Source organism: Trachymyrmex cornetzi, unplaced genomic scaffold, assembly GCF_001594075.2.
Source record: "Trachymyrmex cornetzi isolate Tcor2-1 unplaced genomic scaffold, Tcor1.1 scaffold1002, whole genome shotgun sequence".
In the NCBI taxonomy this organism is placed as follows: domain Eukaryota; kingdom Metazoa; phylum Arthropoda; class Insecta; order Hymenoptera; family Formicidae; genus Trachymyrmex; species Trachymyrmex cornetzi.
In genome coordinates, this window is record NW_017295547.1 from 344,148 (window position 1) to 362,064 (window position 17,917).

The window sequence follows — 17,917 nt, forward strand, 5'->3', positions numbered from 1 at the left end:
AGTCCACCTCAATCTTCTGCCACGATGAGTACGATTTTTCATGCGAAGCGAGATTTACCCTACCTCCCCCTTGCCTCAGGCTGTACTTCTTTCTACGCGAAGCGAGGTCCAGCCCACCTCCTCCCTGCCTAAAGGCGCGCGACTTTCTTCGCGAAGCGAGTTCTACCCCACCTCAATCCTCCCCTGCCAAGGACTCCATCTCCTAAGAGCACACGACTTTTCACGCGAAGCAAGGTCTACTCCATTTTCTCTCCTCCTGCCTAAAGATCTGCAATCTGCATTACACCCTTTCTGTCTAGAAGGTCGTATGCCTCTAAGCAGGGGGTGGGCTTCACTTCGTATGGAAAGTCGCGCGCCCTAAGCAGGGTGGAGGTGGGGAGGGAGGGGGAGGAAGTGGGATGGACTTTGCTTTGCGTGGAAAGTCGTACGTCTCTAGGCAGGAAAGAGATGTGAGATGAATCTCGTTTCGCGTGAAGTCATTACAAAATCATAAATTTTCTGCTTTAAAAACAAATTCTCTGCTTTAAAAATTATGTTAAAAGATAATGATTTTAAAGAACAATTTTATTTTTGAAGTAAAAAAATTATTTTAAAACAGAGAATTTTTGTTTTATGTAATAGAAAAAAACGTTATTTTTTAAATTGATTTTGTTAATAACTTTTTAACGAGCAATGGCTGAAACCTTGGAAGTCATTCAAGGTCATGACAACATATGTTAAAGTCATTGGGGAGGCTCTCCTAACGTAAACTTTTAGCCTTACTTTAACAAAATCTAAATATAGTGAATTTTTCTCGTAGATCTTACATAAATGCAAATAAATTTTATTATGCGTATGACAGTTTTATTATGAAATCACAAATTAAGATCGCTTACGAAAACTTTTTGAAGAAATCTATAGCCCACATTTCGATTGTCAAATTAGAAATCAGAATTTAAGTTAAATTCGTTATGCGTGTGTTGTGTGTATGTATTTTTCTTCACATGGTTGAGAGAAAAGAAGAGGAAAATTCTAAACCTTGCGATGTAAAAATTAAAAAAAAAAATAAAATAGATATCTTTATTACAAATGAAGTTTGATCAATATTTCAATAGTAGAAAAGTTGTAGGTATTTTTATATTCAGTGAATAAAAGGACTAATAATTACTTTATTTGGTACATGCAAACAATTTTTTTTATTTGTCGAGTGTTATTATCCGCACATGTTCATTCTCTATTCAGTTCGAACGAAAATATAATCCAACTGATCAAGGAAGGAGGTCACGATGATATCGGTGCAGAAAAGCTACGTGGTCTGTTAAAAATATTGCCGGAAGTAGATGAACTTGAGATGCTCAAGAGCTTCGACGGCGACAAATCAAAACTTGGCAACGCTGAGAAGTTCTTTTTGCAGCTTATTCAAGTGCCAAAGTAATTCGTTGTGTATGCATTTATAAAGAAAAATTAATGTTTTTCCTATTATTAAGATTGAAATAATGATACTATCGATATGTGTTAGTTATAAATTACGCATTGAGTGTATGCTGCTGAAGGAAGAATTTGCTGCGAATATGAGCTATTTGGAGCTAAGTATCAACTCAATGATACTTGCCGGTGAGGATCTCATGACGAACAAGCTTCTGCAGGAGGTGCTGTACATGGTTCTGGTCGCTGGTAACTTCCTCAACTCAGTACGTATTTGTCATCGACCAATTGAATTCTGGATAGTGTGCCAATATGTAAGTAAAAGTCATTTCGCTTTTATAGGGCGGCTATGCTGGCAATGCGGCGGGTGTGAAGCTCTCCTCTTTGCAGAAGCTAACGGAAATTCGTGCGAATAAGCCAGGAATGAATCTGATACACTATGTAGCGTTGGTAAAACATTGATTATTTAATTATAAGAATTTTATTTAAGTAAAATAGAACACATATTGTATACTATATTTAAAAATTTAGAAAATCGTGTATTCTCTTAATTAAAATTACTTATATTTTAGCAAGCCGAGAGAAAGCGAAAGAATTTACTAAGCTTTGCGAAGAATATAACTGCCCTTGAAGCAGCGACAAAGTAAGGATTATTACTATTTGTATTATAATAATAGTGAAAGAAATATTTTCACAGTAGATTTTTTTCTATAAGGACGACGATTGAACAACTGACTAACGAATTTAATAGCTTGGATACGAAGATAATAAAAATCAAGAGTCAGATCCAGTTCTCTTCGACCGAAAACGACATACAGGAACAGATGGCACAATTTCTTCAAGTAACGAATATAACGTTTAATATCACAGATATTATACAACGAAATAAAATTTTTTAGAAAGTACAGTAAGTGAACGAAACTCTTGTTCGAAATTTACAGATGGCCGAGCGAGAAATGGCGCAGTTGAAGAGAGATATGGAGGAGCTCGAGGGTGTGAGACGATCGCTCGTGGAATTCTTCTGTGAGGACACGAACACATTTAAAATTGAAGAGTGCTTCAGGATATTCCATCAGTTCTACCAGAAATTCAACCAGGCGATCACGGAGAATGAAAGACGGCGTATCCAAGAGGAACAGGTCCTGGCGCGTCGCAAACAGCGTGAAGAGCAATTGCTGGCGAGAAAACGACTACGTAAGTGTGTGTATCTTTATAAAAATCAAAGTGAGAGATGCTACATTATATTTTTACAAAAACTAATGCAATTTTCACATTTCGATTTTAATTTTTAAGCATCGATTATTTTTTCATAAATCGATAGTTCTATATACGTCGAAATTTAAAAGTAGATAAATCTCGAATTTCTTTAAGAGAGCGTATTTCTCCTTTGAATGTATAAATGCGACTACAGAGTTATTGCATTTTTGCATATCGTGTTATAATATAGTTTTGTTTCAGGTGGTAATAGTTATTGAGACATCTTGTATATACAGAAAACGTTTTAAATTTAATAGATAAACTTTAAAAATATATAATCTAATATGAACAAAATTTCAAAAAAAGTGAGATAATTAATATATTTACAAAGGTGATGCCAATATATACAATTTTATATGTACATAAATTAAAAAGCCTTTATAAATTATATGTTGTACAATTCAAAATAATTTTTTATTTTACAATGTAAGCATTGTAATATTTCTGAGGGCGGACATTTTAACGTTGTCGCAAGCTTGCAGTAACATTGCAGATACTTTCATGCAATATTACAATGGTTCAATGCAAGATTTATGCAATATTTCTGCAACCTTTCGGTGCTATATAAGTATAGTAACGGTTTTCCGATTTTCATTGTTGGAGGAAGATAACATTACATGGCCGAGATACTTATAGTCCGTGAAATTATACAAGAAAAAAATAAATTCCGTTGCCTCGTATAATTTTAATGTCAAACTGTTGCGCCATATAATATCATTATGTTACATTGTCTCATATCATATTATTGAATTGATACGTAACAGTGATATGATACACAAGTTTGTAGTGGCCTTAAGATTTGTATTCGTTAAATACGCAGTGAACAATCAAGCAGAGATGCCAGTCTCGGAATCTGAATCTAACTTGATGGATCATGGGCTTTTCGATCTCCACACCGGTTTACCTCAAAGAAATTATAGCCGCAGCGAGGCCAAGGTAAAGTCTGTTATTTATTTTCCATTTACTTAGCACTTACTTGTAATCTAACATGCATGAAAAAATAATTACACTAAATAAAGTCGGAATAAAAAATAGTGTCTTTTATGAATTATAAAAAAGAAGAGTGTTAAAAAAGTGTCGATTTTCATTCCCAAGATGCCCTGAAAAGATCTGGAAAAATCATTGCTTGGGTCCTCAAAAAATAGAAAGTAACAATCGTTTTTCCGAAAAGTGGTAGGAACATTGTTAGAATTGTTTAAATACAGTAAAAAATGATATTATTCACATATACGGTTAATAAAGGAAAAACGATTATTTTATTGCCTTTTTATAGGAATCTTTTTACGATTCAGTAACTAAGAGGTAATTTAGCAAATAGGTTCTCCAGTAACAAAAGATATAAAAAGAAAAAAAAGTGTAATGAAAAGTCTGAAAACAATAGAAACGTTAACATTACAGAAGATGAAAATGAGAACTTAATTCAAGCCGAAATTGATGATACCATTTTTTTTTCTCAAAAGTGCCACACAAGATCAAAACTCACAAATTATTTCTGAACATAAAGATATATTTCAATACAGAAAACAATCTTGTTTAAATATTAATTTTTTCGATACTATGTGAATCTGGCATACTGACTCGATTGCATTCTAGATACTCGAATTCTATAAAATATTTTGTATATTTATTGGTTAATCCGAAAAAAAGGTATTGGTGCTATTATTGGATACCCACACCTGTGGGTATAAGATAGGTCAATGTGTTGTTCTCACGTTACAACATTCTTGTGATTTTTTGGTAAAGCTTGATTCCAAGAGAACATTTCGATTCTTGCTCCATTCTTCGATGGTTATTTTGAAGAAAAATAATTATTAGTGTCTTCAGATTCTGATGAAAATGCATATGAAATGTTAATTCATTCATACTTTATCTATATCACACACACACGCGCGCGCGCATGCACACATGGCAAAGAAAGTTTAGAATCGCTAATACTACAGGAGTGACAAATTGTGAAGTCCTGATCTCTGTCAAGAAATGCTAAGCGAACTGTATCTCCACCTGGTGCATCCTAAATAGTGATAAAGTAGTCCGCAATCTTTATACGTATGTTTCTGACCAAAATCATCATTTTTCATTTATTAAATGTATATATACGTGAATAATGTCACTTTTTACTATATTTAAACAATTCTAGCAATGTTTACACCACTTCCCGGACAAATGATTATTCTCCGAAGACCCAAACAATGATTTTTTAAGGTCCATTCAAATGTATCTTAAAGGCTAAAATCGAGATTTTTTTAACACCCTTCTTTGATTAATATACAGATAATTAGACCACATATAAGGTTCTATGAACTCAGTTCACTTTCATTACTACATCTGATTTGTATAATAAAAACGTACTGTGTGAAATAATTGAATGTTTCAATAAGCTTTTTTTTTTATGAATCATACACTTTTTGATAAGATATGCAATGTATTTTTTATCTTAAATTCGACCGATATAAGATATAAGAAAATCAGGGTAAAAGTTTTCAACAATGTTTATAGATGAGAAGAAATTGCGGTATTACGGCGGTTGACGTCTCAGATGAGGACGTCTCAGTCATTGGATCACCGAACATTCGACGACGTTTAGGTTCATGCCCTGGTGGTTCTGATCATCAGTCTATCAAAGAAGACACGTACTCACCAGGTATATGCAACTTGCACGTTGAAAAAAGAGCTGCTAAATTAAAAATCCCTTGAACAGTGCAAAACGTTACCTTTTCGATAAATGTTGACAATAGGGAATTCTAGGTCCAATGACTTTGACCATACGTTGACAAGGACACTCTCCTAAATAACATTCCACAGATTTCAGCCGTCGCTCACCCAGTGAAAAATGACAATGGATTCGACATCGAATCGATGTCAATTTGACATTGTTTGACATCGAAATTCGTCGAAATCATCGAATCGACGACGAATCGACATCGATTCTACAATGGCTACGATTACACCGTGCGCTTAGTCCGCGATAGAGACCCTTTAATCAGTCCGCGACCTATACGATACATAGGCATCCTTATTTAACCGATAGATAAACAAAGACGCCTATCGTATAGGCCGCGAACTAAGCGCACGGTGTAAACCAGTCATTTCTCACTGGGCCATTGTTTATTACAAGGTTACTGACAAAAGAGCTGAAGAGGGTTAAAGAGTTATCGTCGTATCGTGATTCATTGCTAATACCAACGTTCTTGCGATTCTTCATTTCATCAAGGTGAGGAGCTTATTAATACTGAGCTCCTCCAGAGGACTTCCTTCATACAGGATGTCCCCGACTTACAAAATCGCCTCTCGTAAGCAGATAGAGTGGACTGAACCGAGTCGAAAAGTTCTTTATCATTTTATAAGTTTCGCAATACTTTAGAAGATATTACCGTCTAAAGATCATTGAATTATGAATACCACTCATTGTATCTGGCCATGTGATAGCAACCTACAATTGGTTTGACATTTTTCATCAAATTTGTTTTAGTCAAAGCGAGATTATCTTGCTCAAAACCTCGGTCGTCTAAGTACGCAAACACAATAGAGTAGTAAGCTTTAAGTCTTAAGGAATTAACCAATCATAGTCGATTATTCTTCTCACATTCAACTGTGATTGATCAATTTCTTAAGGCTTAAAGCTTACTACTCTATTGTGTTTGTGGACTAAAGGCTTAATTAGAACGCTCGCACGGAATGCAAGAGATCCGGGTTTAACTCTCGGCCGAGGTAATATTTTTCGCAACAAGAATTAATTATTTACAGATTTTAATATGTCACTCAGCATTATATTGAGATCGTTCTAAGATGCGAAAAAGCATCCAATTGTTACATTGGTAGTCAATTTAACTCGTGATATTACTGCGATAGTTTAGCAGAGTTAATGTTTTAAGACCGAAAAATCATTTTGGCACGCGTTTCAAAGGACTACATACGTAGTATATAAATTCACACAGAATTATACAAGCATTTAAGATCTAACTAGACCGTTTAAGACATTGATTTCTATAGTTTATGACATCATGTACGATCCTATAAGATATTAAAAACGTTTATATTGTCAACTTTTTTGTTAATAACATTTTAATAGAGAACAAGCGACTGATATCTTTGGAATAGTATTCAGGAGTGTCCTTAATAATATACATATATGTAAGGGTCAAGGTTATTGAAGCTGAGTCCCTATTGTCAATATTTACCCTATTACTGAGTTGTTTGCAACTAATAATAAAATTGTAATCGCGATATATTATCATAATATTTTATTTGACAGATATTACGCCTAATGGCACGCTTCGTCGGCGCAGAAGTAGAATACCCTGCGAGGATGATGACGGAAATCTGATGGATTTCTTACGAACGTCTGGACAGGATAATACGCGAGAGAGAAAATCATGGGGGAGTTTAGGTATTTAATAGTATTTAATATGCCAACGCTACAGCTGTTATTGTAAAACGGAACTAAATTTCCTTTGAAAAATATTAAAGATCGATCGTGGGCGCGAAGAGCTCGAGGGCAATCGCGAAGAGGGGACCTGCTAAACGCCGATTTTTCAGGAGATCGGGAACGACCGAGCTCACCGGCTCCTCTTGCGGAAAGCAAACCATTCTTGCAAGAGGAGGAAGCGAAGCCAAGTGGGTAAGTTGACGGCGGTGTAATTTGTATCATTTCAACAGCCTTTGAATTGCGCTCTTGCATCTGAATGATCACATATTCGTAATAAAAGGGAAATCTACGGAAGAATAAAAGAAAAAAATGGTACCTTTATTGAAAAGGCAGACTGTCGAGTGTATGGTTATTATTGAGGATAATACTGTTCGTGTAATAATTATTACTGGCGAATCACACGATAGATATTACACCGCTGGTTATTACTAGGGGTTTTATAGTACGTGTAATGATTACTACCAACAGATTACACAGCAGTTATACTTTTACAGAGTGTCCCAGTATTAAACTGAACCGAAAAGTCCTCTACCATTTTGCAATTTTCACAATATTTAACGAGATATTAATTTTTAAAGATAGCGGAATAAGCGCGTCCACTCGGCCTAATACTGCCAAGAGTGCCAAGTAGTATGCCCACCATTCGCTCGACGCGCGGACTATTGGGAGATTGCGGGGATTGTCTGGCAAGCGCGCCGTTCGAGTCACGACGTTTGTGACTCGCGGTATGCGCGGCGCGAGACGCAACTCTAGGATCCGATCTACTTCACGTTGCAAATGTTTTCAAGTATTCTTTGATTGGTCAATTCGTAAAATTCTTTCTCCTGATTGGTTAACGAAGCATTTGCAGCGTTAAGTGGATCACACCCTTAAGGTGCGGTTGAATTGCCGCTACGAACGCTTCGAAGCATTTTTTGATTGGTCAATTGGTAAAATTCTTTCTTCCGATTGGTTAATCAAATGCTTCGAAACATTCATAATGGCAACTCGACCACATCCCTAGATATACCAAAGTAGCGCAAAGGTCTTCCATTTTTTACTTTTATTAACCGTACCAAATACCAATTTGTGTTTATAAAACAAATTTATATAACTTCCTTTATGGCATCAATATGACAGATTTCCTAACTTAACAATAGTTAACTTTAACAACTCAGAAAAGAAACTTTAACGATCGATTAATATATCTCGCTTCGAGAGACTGAGTACAAGATTTTTTCGTTTCATGCCAGATTCTTTCGTTTCATGCAAAAATGCGCATGAGCATAATTTCATTGAAATTGAAGGTGAAGAGCGTCTTTTGGATAATTATCAAAAAAATAAAAATTTAATAGAAAATAAACTTTTTGTAAAATTCAATTAATTTATCTTTTATGGAAATCAGGAAAGCTTGGCGACAAAAAATCGAGGAATGGCTGTCGGAGAATGAGAAAGAGGATCGTGCGGGCGAACAACTTCAGAGAAGAACGAAACAATTGCATCAAGCAAACCGACGGTCCTTTGAAGACTCGGGTGAACAAGTTTATTTTTCGTAAATATCGAAATAACTTTTTTAATGCCAAGATTTTTAACATTCGACGTATGCGATTACAGAAAGCGAAGGCAAGAGCTTCCTAATGAACACTTCAGGGGAAGATCAAATAATGCTCGAAGAAAGAAGTTCTTCCAAAGTGTACGACTGGCGACCATCCGTCGAAAAAACAGACGTGATGCGCACAATGGAAGCAATTGAAGGTGACTGCAAATTAAAAATTTATTATAATTTTATAATATTATTATTGATAAATGATAAATATAATACAATAATTGTAAATAAAGAAAAATGATAATCCTGATAAATCGGAGTAAACATGCTTCAATTCGTATAAAAAGTACGAGAAATTTAAAAGGTTATAAAATTATATAGAAATTATAAAAAAATATTTCAAAATTTATATAGAAATTCTGAAAAATTGTAAAGTAACTTCGGTATATACGCCGCACCTAACAAGAACCTTATTAAGTATTATTTACTATGTTCAAATACGGTAAATAAACTAGTAAAAATTTTGTACTGTCTATTACTATGAAAAAAATATTAGAAATCCAAAATACTTATTTTTCGTGTTAAAAAAAGAACTTTTCGAAATTCTTGCATTTTTGCTGTATGTCGCATAGAGATGGAATATACGGCTACTCTTAGGAGGGGGGAGAGATGGGATGTACAGTTGGTCACAGAGAGGTTGCAACATTTTTTTTCGATGGATGTCGGAATTCAGCTTTACTCGTAGAGTGGTTGAACATAAATGATTAAATCCATAAGTAAGAACGTTCGGTAAGCAAGCTGTATTTCGAAATCCATCGAAAAAAAGTGTTGTAACCTTTCTGTGACTATACGACTCGTGAAACATTTATAAATAGAACCGAAATGTATGTGTTATGTTAAACAAAATGTTGTGACTTAATTTTCATGTCTTTGAATGAATATTTTCATTACAATTTACGCATTGATTCCTGTGTTGTCTTCCATTATCTTCATTATTTATTTTGTATTGCTTAAGAAAATTTTTCTGAGGAAATTCATGACAATTGACACAATTGATAAATATAAGCAAATATCTTCATTCCAGAAGTTCAAATATCGTCCCAGGATAAGTCTCCCTGGCGAAAGTCGAGCTTGAACTTATCAAGTAGTACGGAAGAGACTGATCCACGTTATTCTTGTAAAAATAGATCAAGACCCAATATGGAAAATGCACTCGTGCCGAGCACTCTACAGGTAAATGTAAATAGAATCTATTATACTTGTCAATTCTACTTGCCAATTTATCAATCTTAATTTTAAATATCTAGATCCATTTTGCTACGCAAACAGTAAAAAAGGTTACTTTAGGGTAAACAATTGATCACAAATTAAAACTACTTTATTGAATAAACTTAAAAATCATTTGTAATTAATACTAGTTTTTCACGACGAATAATTTGAATTAGTATATTAAATTGCTCATGAAGACTGCATAATTATTCCTTACAACTGATTTTTAAGAAAATATTTTAGATTAAAAAAAATTCTTTGACGAAAAATTGGAGCAGCACAATTGTAAAAATAATGACAACATAATATGTTAACTCATGACGATTCCGATCGTAAGAGATATTTTGTAACGCCCTACATACATAAGATATCTGAAACGGCTGCAAATTATGTGAACTCTACTGCTGAAAAAAATCACATCACAAAGTTACATAATGAAATCATACAGTTAAAACAAGTAAATCATAACGAATTGTTTAGTACGTGATTTTTTAAAATTATATAATTTGAAAAGTTACATAATAATGTGTTTTTTTTTCTTCCATTTGTATTATTCAATTCTTTAAAATTCGAAAACTATAAAATCTTTCGTTACTAATGTTACTATTATTATCAATCTTACTTATTAACTTATCAATTAAACTTGTCATTAAATTTATATTTTTTATCAATTTAGTGTATAATAATTCATAAGCAAGAGAATGATAATACAATTTTTCTAAATTTGACAAAAAATAATCAAAAGTTTTTCAATAGGTATTAAACTTTCAAAAAATTAGAAAATTAAGTGAAATTAATTATTTCACATTACATTCACAGGCAATTAGAGAAGAAGACAGGAAGAAGAGTAAGATCAGTGACGTAATAAATTTAGATATCCAAGACGAATTGACGATCTATCTTCGGCAACCATACACAGGAACGCAAACGCCTGCAACCCGGCGATTTTTCAAGCTTGGTAAAAAATCCGCGGATAAGGAACGAGTCAACGATAAGATTGAGATTGATTCTGATAATATTGAGACGCCACCGGCAATTAGACGCTTGTTCAGTCCTTCGAAGGATGTAAAACCCGTGGAAAAGGAACCCTGCAAGAGAGAACGTTGCAGCAGCTCCCTCCAGGGTCGAGAAACAAAGACTGCGATATCGAAGTGGATTGGCACGGATCTCGGTACCGGTAAATACAAATCAGAAACGAACAAAAGAAAGATATATAAACAGAGGCCTGTATTCAGAATGCACTTATAATGATAGTGCGTATTCAGGATATAGTTCACGACACGTAACATAGTATGCGTTTCTTTTGCATGCTATCACGTTGTAAGCGCTTAACGCTATAAAGTATATAAAGCATTTTTTAAATCGTCTCTTATGCGCTGTAAGCGCGCTCATGTGACGTCAAAGAAAGTCGTCTCTTTTGCTCTTTTTAAGTAAGCGCGGTAAAATAGAGAATAAGGATTTAATTCCTATATTATTTGCACAAATATCATCACTTTTCTTTTTTGACGATAACGAAGATCCAGTAAACAAGAATGAATTAAAATGGATTGAAATGGATTCAAATTTTCAGAAATACGTATTCGAAAATGTTAAAATGAATCATTCAATCTAAATGCATTTTTATTCATTTATAAGAATTGCATGAAGTTTCTATGTCTTTAAATTGAAAATGATATGAGCTTTTTCTATGCATTTGTGAATATCGCTCAATTTGAAATTTTGAATAAGAGATGCAGTTTTTCAAATCTAATTGAATCTAGATGAATCCGATTCAATCCAATTAAATAAAAAACTGCGAGATATGATCCTTTATTAATAACCCAAGTTGTGCGTGCGTGCGTGCGTGCGTGCGTGCGTGCGTGTTAAAAATGCTGTTGATGAGGAATAGCTAATTGGAATTCGATATACATATAACATTCATTTTCTATAAGATGGATGTCTTGCAGACTACGTACCATCGTGACGTACTCAGTTATTTAAACGATAATTATCCAGTAATTTTCAGAATATTTCGAGACACAGTCGAGAAACTCCAAAATAGGATAATTGTAGCTTGCAGAGATATTCCTTCTCAGACATTTCAAAATGTAAAGAGAGAGTTTTACGATCGCTTGTTTTACTGCATAAGTCCGCAAACACAATAGAGTAGTAAGTCTTAAGCCTTAAGAAATTGATCAATCACAGTTGAATGTGAGAAGAATAATCGACTATGATTAGTTAATTCCTTAAGACTTAAAGCTTACTACTCTATTGTGTTTGCGGACTTAAAGTCAATGATGCTCATCTTCTGCAATAACGGCAAGAAAATACTTAATTATTTTAATAAAAGTGGAAGGAGAAGAAGAATGGGGGAGAGAGAGAGAGAGAGAGAGAATTTTGAATGAAGAAGCACGCACACATGTTTACAAAAATTGATAATTTTCAAAGCCATTACGTGATATACAAAATATTTAATCAGACGTCTTTGAAATCTCCTTAATATACGCATATATTTCGCAATTTCAAAAGTTCAGAATAAATAAATAAAGCAGAAAAAATTAGATTCAGAATAAATTAATTTCAATTGATAAAATAATATATTTCGGTTCTTAGGCAACTTCGATAGATATTCGGCGACGCGACGAACTCGCAGATACAGGAAGACCCTAGATCTCACGGGAAACAAAGATAAATCAAATGTGTCGAGTCTCGAAATGGTTTACGACGAGAAATCGACGGTGCAGCAACCTAATACCCTCGCCCGGGCAGATGAAGAGATTCTCCACGAGGACGCAGACGCCATGTTGCGTATCTGGCAAGATAAATTGAAGCGACGCGATACGGCTTTAATGGAGATCGCGCGTTCTGACGAGGATCTTCAGTGTCTATCGCATTCAGTGCCGACGACAGCAACATCGACAATGGGTCACAGAAATTCGCGACTTCCTGTCAGTCAACCACTGCCAGTGTTAGCGGTGACTAACACCGTGTTGAGTCCGGTAATGCAAGAATCGCGATCGCGCGAGCCTGTCACAGTGATTACCGAGCGAGCAGTGACAAGCCGCGAACGTCATCGGAGCATGATCGATCCAAGTCAGGTGAAGGAAGCGGTTCGTTTGTCCAGCAATCCACCTAGTCAAGTGAATCAAAATCAGGAAATCATCAATGATTTTTCGCGAAACGGAAACTCGTTGCGCGATCGAAAGGACGATATGCTTGAGATCGTAGAAGAAGAGAAGTGTGCGGATCTGAAGTCCACTGGAGGCACGAGAGAATTCGAGAATGTCCGGACTGTGGACGATCCGTGCGATCAGACCGCGGTTCGACAGAACTCTGTATTCCGCAACCGATTCGTCCCTGATGTGAGTGTGACAACATCGCCGTTGTCTGGTAAAAGCAGGGATCAGGAGTTAAATGATGAAGGCTTTGAAGAGACGCAAAGCCTCGTGTCGGAAACGTTAAGCCAGGAGACGTCTTCCGGCAATTACGAGACGGACACGCATGACTTGATGCGATGCTCACCAGCTGAACTGGGCGGCTATGGCAGCGAAAATCGTCGACGTAGCGTTATCACGGTGGTGGACGACGACAATCTAGACGGCCGGAAATCATCCATCGACAAATTGCTGATGCCGGCTTCCAGTAAGACGTTCAACGAGAAAACGATCGCGAGGAACGCATCGGAAAAATCCAACTTCTTGCCAAAACGCACCGCAAGTGCGAAGCACGAATCCTCTGCCTTGAGAAAAATCGAGTCTCTGAAAAGAACCCAAAAGAATGTGGTACCGTTGAACGATACAGGAGTTTCAAAAGGTGAAGTGCAACGTTCCAGTTCGAGAAGTAGCCTGCGCAGTTCGCGGAGCTCGCTAAACAGCGCAACATCCGTGAATACGGTGAGGAATTTGGCCGCGAATCACGTGCATTTGCAGAACTATACTTCGGCTATTCGAGCGTTGACTAATGATCTGAGGAAGAACAGTCCGTTGAGCAGATCGTTGCCGTCGAAGGACGCGGTCGATAAGAGACGATCAAGTCTTCGTCAGATGAGCACCAGCAAGATACCCGCCAGTAGAAGCAACAACAGCAGCAGCAACATCGGACCGGCAATAAAGAACGTCCAAAAAGAATCTGAGGTTGATATAATTCAAATATCTTTCTAAAAAGAGAATTTTGTATTGTACATTCAAATCTAAAAGATACAAGAAGCCTGTTCTTTTTAGTTGAACTTTTGCATCGGTTCATCTTTCTTCCTTTCCTCTCCAGGAGGAAAGAAGAGGAAGAAAGATGAACTGGTGCAAAAGTTCAGCCAAAAAGAACAGGCCTAAGGGTGCATTCACACCTTAACGGAAAAGCAGAAAGCGGAAAAGCAGCAGTTAATCAAAAGTCCCGCTAGTAGTCGACATTTCGGTTTTCGGTACTACTTACTACCAGCACGAATTCTGATTAGCTGCTGCTTTTCCGTCAAGGTGTGAACGCGCCCTATAAGATCTTAAAAAGATGCTGGCGCGACGACCGAATATGATCATTGTTAATAAAACAGTTAGTTTAAAATATTTTATTCGAGATTTTCGATTTTTATTGTTAATCGGTAGGTGGTGCCTGGCATGCCAAAAGTCACAAGGGGCCGGCCGATCACCTCGCGTAACAGCAGTGGAAGCAGCGTAGGTCAGCAATCAATCTTAGGAAATCGACTGCCTTCCGGTGATAAGACATACGCAACGAAGAGCAGATTAATGCAGCCACGAATCGGCTTAAAGGGTCATAGTTTTATGAGGCCTACGGCCGCCAGTGTCAACAAAGGTTCTACAACAAACTTGCCGAAAAACATCAAAGTTATGGTCAAAGGATAACTCATTGATAAAGAAAAGAATTGCATCCATCGCTGAGAATTTAAAATCGAGAAGGATTATCTAGATATATTTAACAATTGTGTTAGGATTACTAAACCATTAGCGTTATGAAGATCAGCTGAATAGAGTTTAATGTTGATACTAAACTAAGAACAGATTTCGACAGACAGCTCGAGATTGTTGATAATGTTATCGTAAGATAGACCTCGAAAGATTAAACAAAAATATTGTTATTCTCGCTTACTACAGTCTCATAGTTATTAAACCAAAATAAATAAGACTACTATCATTTATAGGTATACGCCATTACCGCACCGAACAATGCGTACTCGGATAAGAATAAAATAATCAAATCTCTCTATCTTTATCGCGCGCGACACTCATACATATAACCAAGGAAAATGTCATGATCATTAAGGGAGTTTTCCTTTTAGTAGAGAACATATTTATATGAAGTAAATGAAACATACTTGATTAATAAATGTGTAACATGTACTTATATATGTGTATACACACATACGCGCGCGCGCGCGCGCGCACACACACGCACACACACACACACACACACACACCATATATATACTTTCTATTACAAAGATAAATGTATTATTATAGAATATATGTCCGACAAATAAATTAACACATTATATGACAATGTAATTTCTTTGATGTAAAAAAGAACCATGAAATGTTATAAACTTACGATTAGAATAAGATGGCCAAGAGTACGCACTTTTTCTTTTATGCTGTATAATTAATACAAGAACCCGAGTTTGAACAGTAAAATGCTGCTTAAGCTATTCCTTAGAGTTTGAACTAAAAGTTTGTCAAGTATCAATTTGATACAAACACTTAGTTTTATAGGAGATTAATTTTAGTAAAAAAATTAAAATGCGGACTCTTGGGCAAATGTCTTCTCAACAGTACACACTATAAAAAAAGTGTCGCTTATTGTGATTAAAATAAAAAAAAATATATTTTTGATTGAATATAAATCTTAATAAATATTTAAAGCATTTTTCACGTACAGAGTTTATATATACATACAAGTTTATTTATACATATATATATATATATATACACAAGTAGTTACTTAATAATTCCATCGTTTATTCATAATTCATACGTTTTAACTCAACTTCGAGCTTAAAAAAAATCATATGAACATCCTACCAAGAAAATCGGCAATGAGATGAATTCTCAGATTACCAAATTAATAATTTTTTCGAGAGTCCTGTATCTTTTACTTAAATTGTTTATTGTATGAGAAAGGTACAAATAAAATAATACTCCATTAATTATTTCGAATATATAATTAATTTTTGTTTAAAGTCTCATCTTCACTTGTTGTATATAACGCTGCTGAGGACATAGGGCAGGATTTCCGTGAAAATATCGACTTCAGGATCCAGGCATCGGCCGAGGCCCTCGATCACCAGCATACTAAGAATTACACTGCTGAAGGATCCGTCTTGCTTAACTCGGTAATGAATCATCGCGGAGAACAATTCCGACACAACGGTACTTACGTTTACCTGCATATACCCGGGACAGCGCACGAAAAAAAAGAACCAAAAAAACATAATCAAAATTAATATTGTAATGCATGAATATCTAATTAATATTTAACAATAAAATTAAAACGCATATGAAAATCATAATACACATGTATAAAGTATAAATTATATTATAGATACCCCAATAAAAATAAATGAATAATATTGACAATACTGTTACGTTCGGGAGACTCTACGATTCTTTTCTTTCACTGATCTTTGTCACGAACCAAAGAAAGTTACGAGAATCAAACGAAGTTCATTTATTATGGTATAAAAAGTAATGAAATTTTTAAAACTATGATGATTATTGAACAGAGATTCTACCCTTTTCTTATTTAACTGTCTCTCAAAAGGAAAATGAAAATATTGCATATGGATGGACGAAAGTCTTAAAACTCAGATCGGGAGACGCCACAATCTCCCTTTCATACATTTTAAATGAAGAAATCAATAGATTATACTCATTATCAAATTTTTACAGAACCGCGAACCATCACTTCCGTCTTCATATCTCCGCATTCAACTACTTGATTTACATTATTAAAAACATTAGTTAAATTGCGCAAGTATCATTAAAAGGTTTAACTGCTAAATTAATTAAAAATGTAAAAATAAAATCACTGAACATAATATAATATCTCGTGCGAGAAGAAGTGAAAAACATGAGAGTTGGGGAGAGAGAAACAAGAAAATGCATTTTCTTGAAACGAATTTCTTCGATACAAATAAATATTTATTTCGCAGTAATAAGTTATGTATTCTCGTAAATAAATATTTCGTTCCTTTGTGAGTAAATCAATTTCGTACGTTTCAATTTCGCTCCTATAAGTAATGGTCATCGCTTATTTTAAATATATGAACTATAAAATTCTTATAGCAAATAAATATTAATCTCAAGTAACAGCTGTAGCTGTATAAGCCAAAAGTAAGTGAATTTGTTAATTTTCTGTACTTTCTTGTGAAATCCAGTGCTTCAGAATTCCAGTGTTTTTTTTTGTGTGTACTTTAATTTCAAAAAGCAAAAACGATTTTTTAGTCCGTAAATCCGATTTGAAGGATACAATTAATGCCGAATGGCTATGGAGTTTATGGTAAAGTGGACCGACTACTAGAATTCCCTTAAGCTATGTAATTGATAGTAAACTAGAATGATTTTATAGGTTCCCTTTAAATGCCGACGGTATCTCACACAATGTTTACGCGCACGGTCGTATTAAAAACAAAAACGAAAGATTGATTCTGAAAAAAGCGATGAAATTAACATGGTCAAAGTTAAAAAGTTAAGAAATCTCTTACAATTGAACGATTATTCTAGAAATAGAGATCGCCAAAAACGATACGCCGCTTCAGCGATCTCTTGAACTTCAAAGAGAATACCTGTTACTAACGTTAAGTGGATTGCTAAAGTGAGACTTGACAATATTTTTAATTGAACATTTGAAGCCATCTGGGTCGGGGGTCATGTGCGAACTATGCTCCAGGATATACTGCGCCGCCATTTCGCCCTATGTTAAATTTTGTATATAAATCGTCAATCGTTCATCTCTAAGAAATGTAAAACACACGGCAAAAAATGATCACTGAAGCGAAATAAAATAGTATGCTTGTAAAACATAAGTAACCAAAAGTATATATATATATATATATA

At 35.1% G+C, this 17,917-nt stretch overlaps 2 protein-coding genes across 10 annotated transcripts in view; one reads left to right on the top strand and one right to left on the bottom strand.

Moving 5' to 3' along the window:
• Positions 1 to 15,628, top strand: part of form3 (FH2 domain-containing protein formin 3) — a 43,173-nt gene extending 27,545 nt beyond the window's left edge. For 4 of the 7 annotated variants that reach the window (XM_018522987.1, XM_018522949.1, XM_018522963.1 and 1 more), the window contains exons 11-26: positions 1,222 to 1,410; positions 1,499 to 1,670; positions 1,747 to 1,854; positions 1,977 to 2,047; positions 2,120 to 2,246; positions 2,346 to 2,604; positions 3,482 to 3,597; positions 5,158 to 5,302; positions 6,914 to 7,048; positions 7,129 to 7,279; positions 8,472 to 8,599; positions 8,681 to 8,821; positions 9,697 to 9,845; positions 10,701 to 11,058; positions 12,474 to 13,993; positions 14,453 to 15,628. In XM_018522987.1, coding sequence (XP_018378489.1) covers positions 1,222 to 1,410; positions 1,499 to 1,670; positions 1,747 to 1,854; positions 1,977 to 2,047; positions 2,120 to 2,246; positions 2,346 to 2,604; positions 3,482 to 3,597; positions 5,158 to 5,302; positions 6,914 to 7,048; positions 7,129 to 7,279; positions 8,472 to 8,599; positions 8,681 to 8,821; positions 9,697 to 9,845; positions 10,701 to 11,058; positions 12,474 to 13,993; positions 14,453 to 14,710 — 4,027 coding nt within the window. In that variant the 3' untranslated portion in view covers positions 14,711 to 15,628. The remainder of the gene's footprint in view (positions 1 to 1,221; positions 1,411 to 1,498; positions 1,671 to 1,746; positions 1,855 to 1,976; positions 2,048 to 2,119; positions 2,247 to 2,345; positions 2,605 to 3,481; positions 3,598 to 5,157; positions 5,303 to 6,913; positions 7,049 to 7,128; positions 7,280 to 8,471; positions 8,600 to 8,680; positions 8,822 to 9,696; positions 9,846 to 10,700; positions 11,059 to 12,473; positions 13,994 to 14,452) is intronic. The other 3 variants (XM_018522955.1, XM_018522979.1, XM_018522971.1) reach the window with 2 other exon arrangements.
• A 408-nt stretch (positions 15,629 to 16,036) lies between these two features.
• LOC108771010 (aarF domain containing kinase 1) overlaps positions 16,037 to 17,917 on the bottom strand; it is a 9,899-nt gene continuing 8,018 nt past the window's right edge. For 2 of the 3 annotated variants that reach the window (XM_018522864.1, XM_018522855.1), the window contains 2 exons: positions 17,658 to 17,774; positions 16,037 to 16,245 (listed from right to left, as the gene is read on the bottom strand). In XM_018522864.1, coding sequence (XP_018378366.1) covers positions 16,051 to 16,245; positions 17,658 to 17,774 — 312 coding nt within the window. In that variant the 3' untranslated portion in view covers positions 16,037 to 16,050. The remainder of the gene's footprint in view (positions 16,246 to 17,657; positions 17,775 to 17,917) is intronic. The other variant, XM_018522873.1, reaches the window with a different exon arrangement.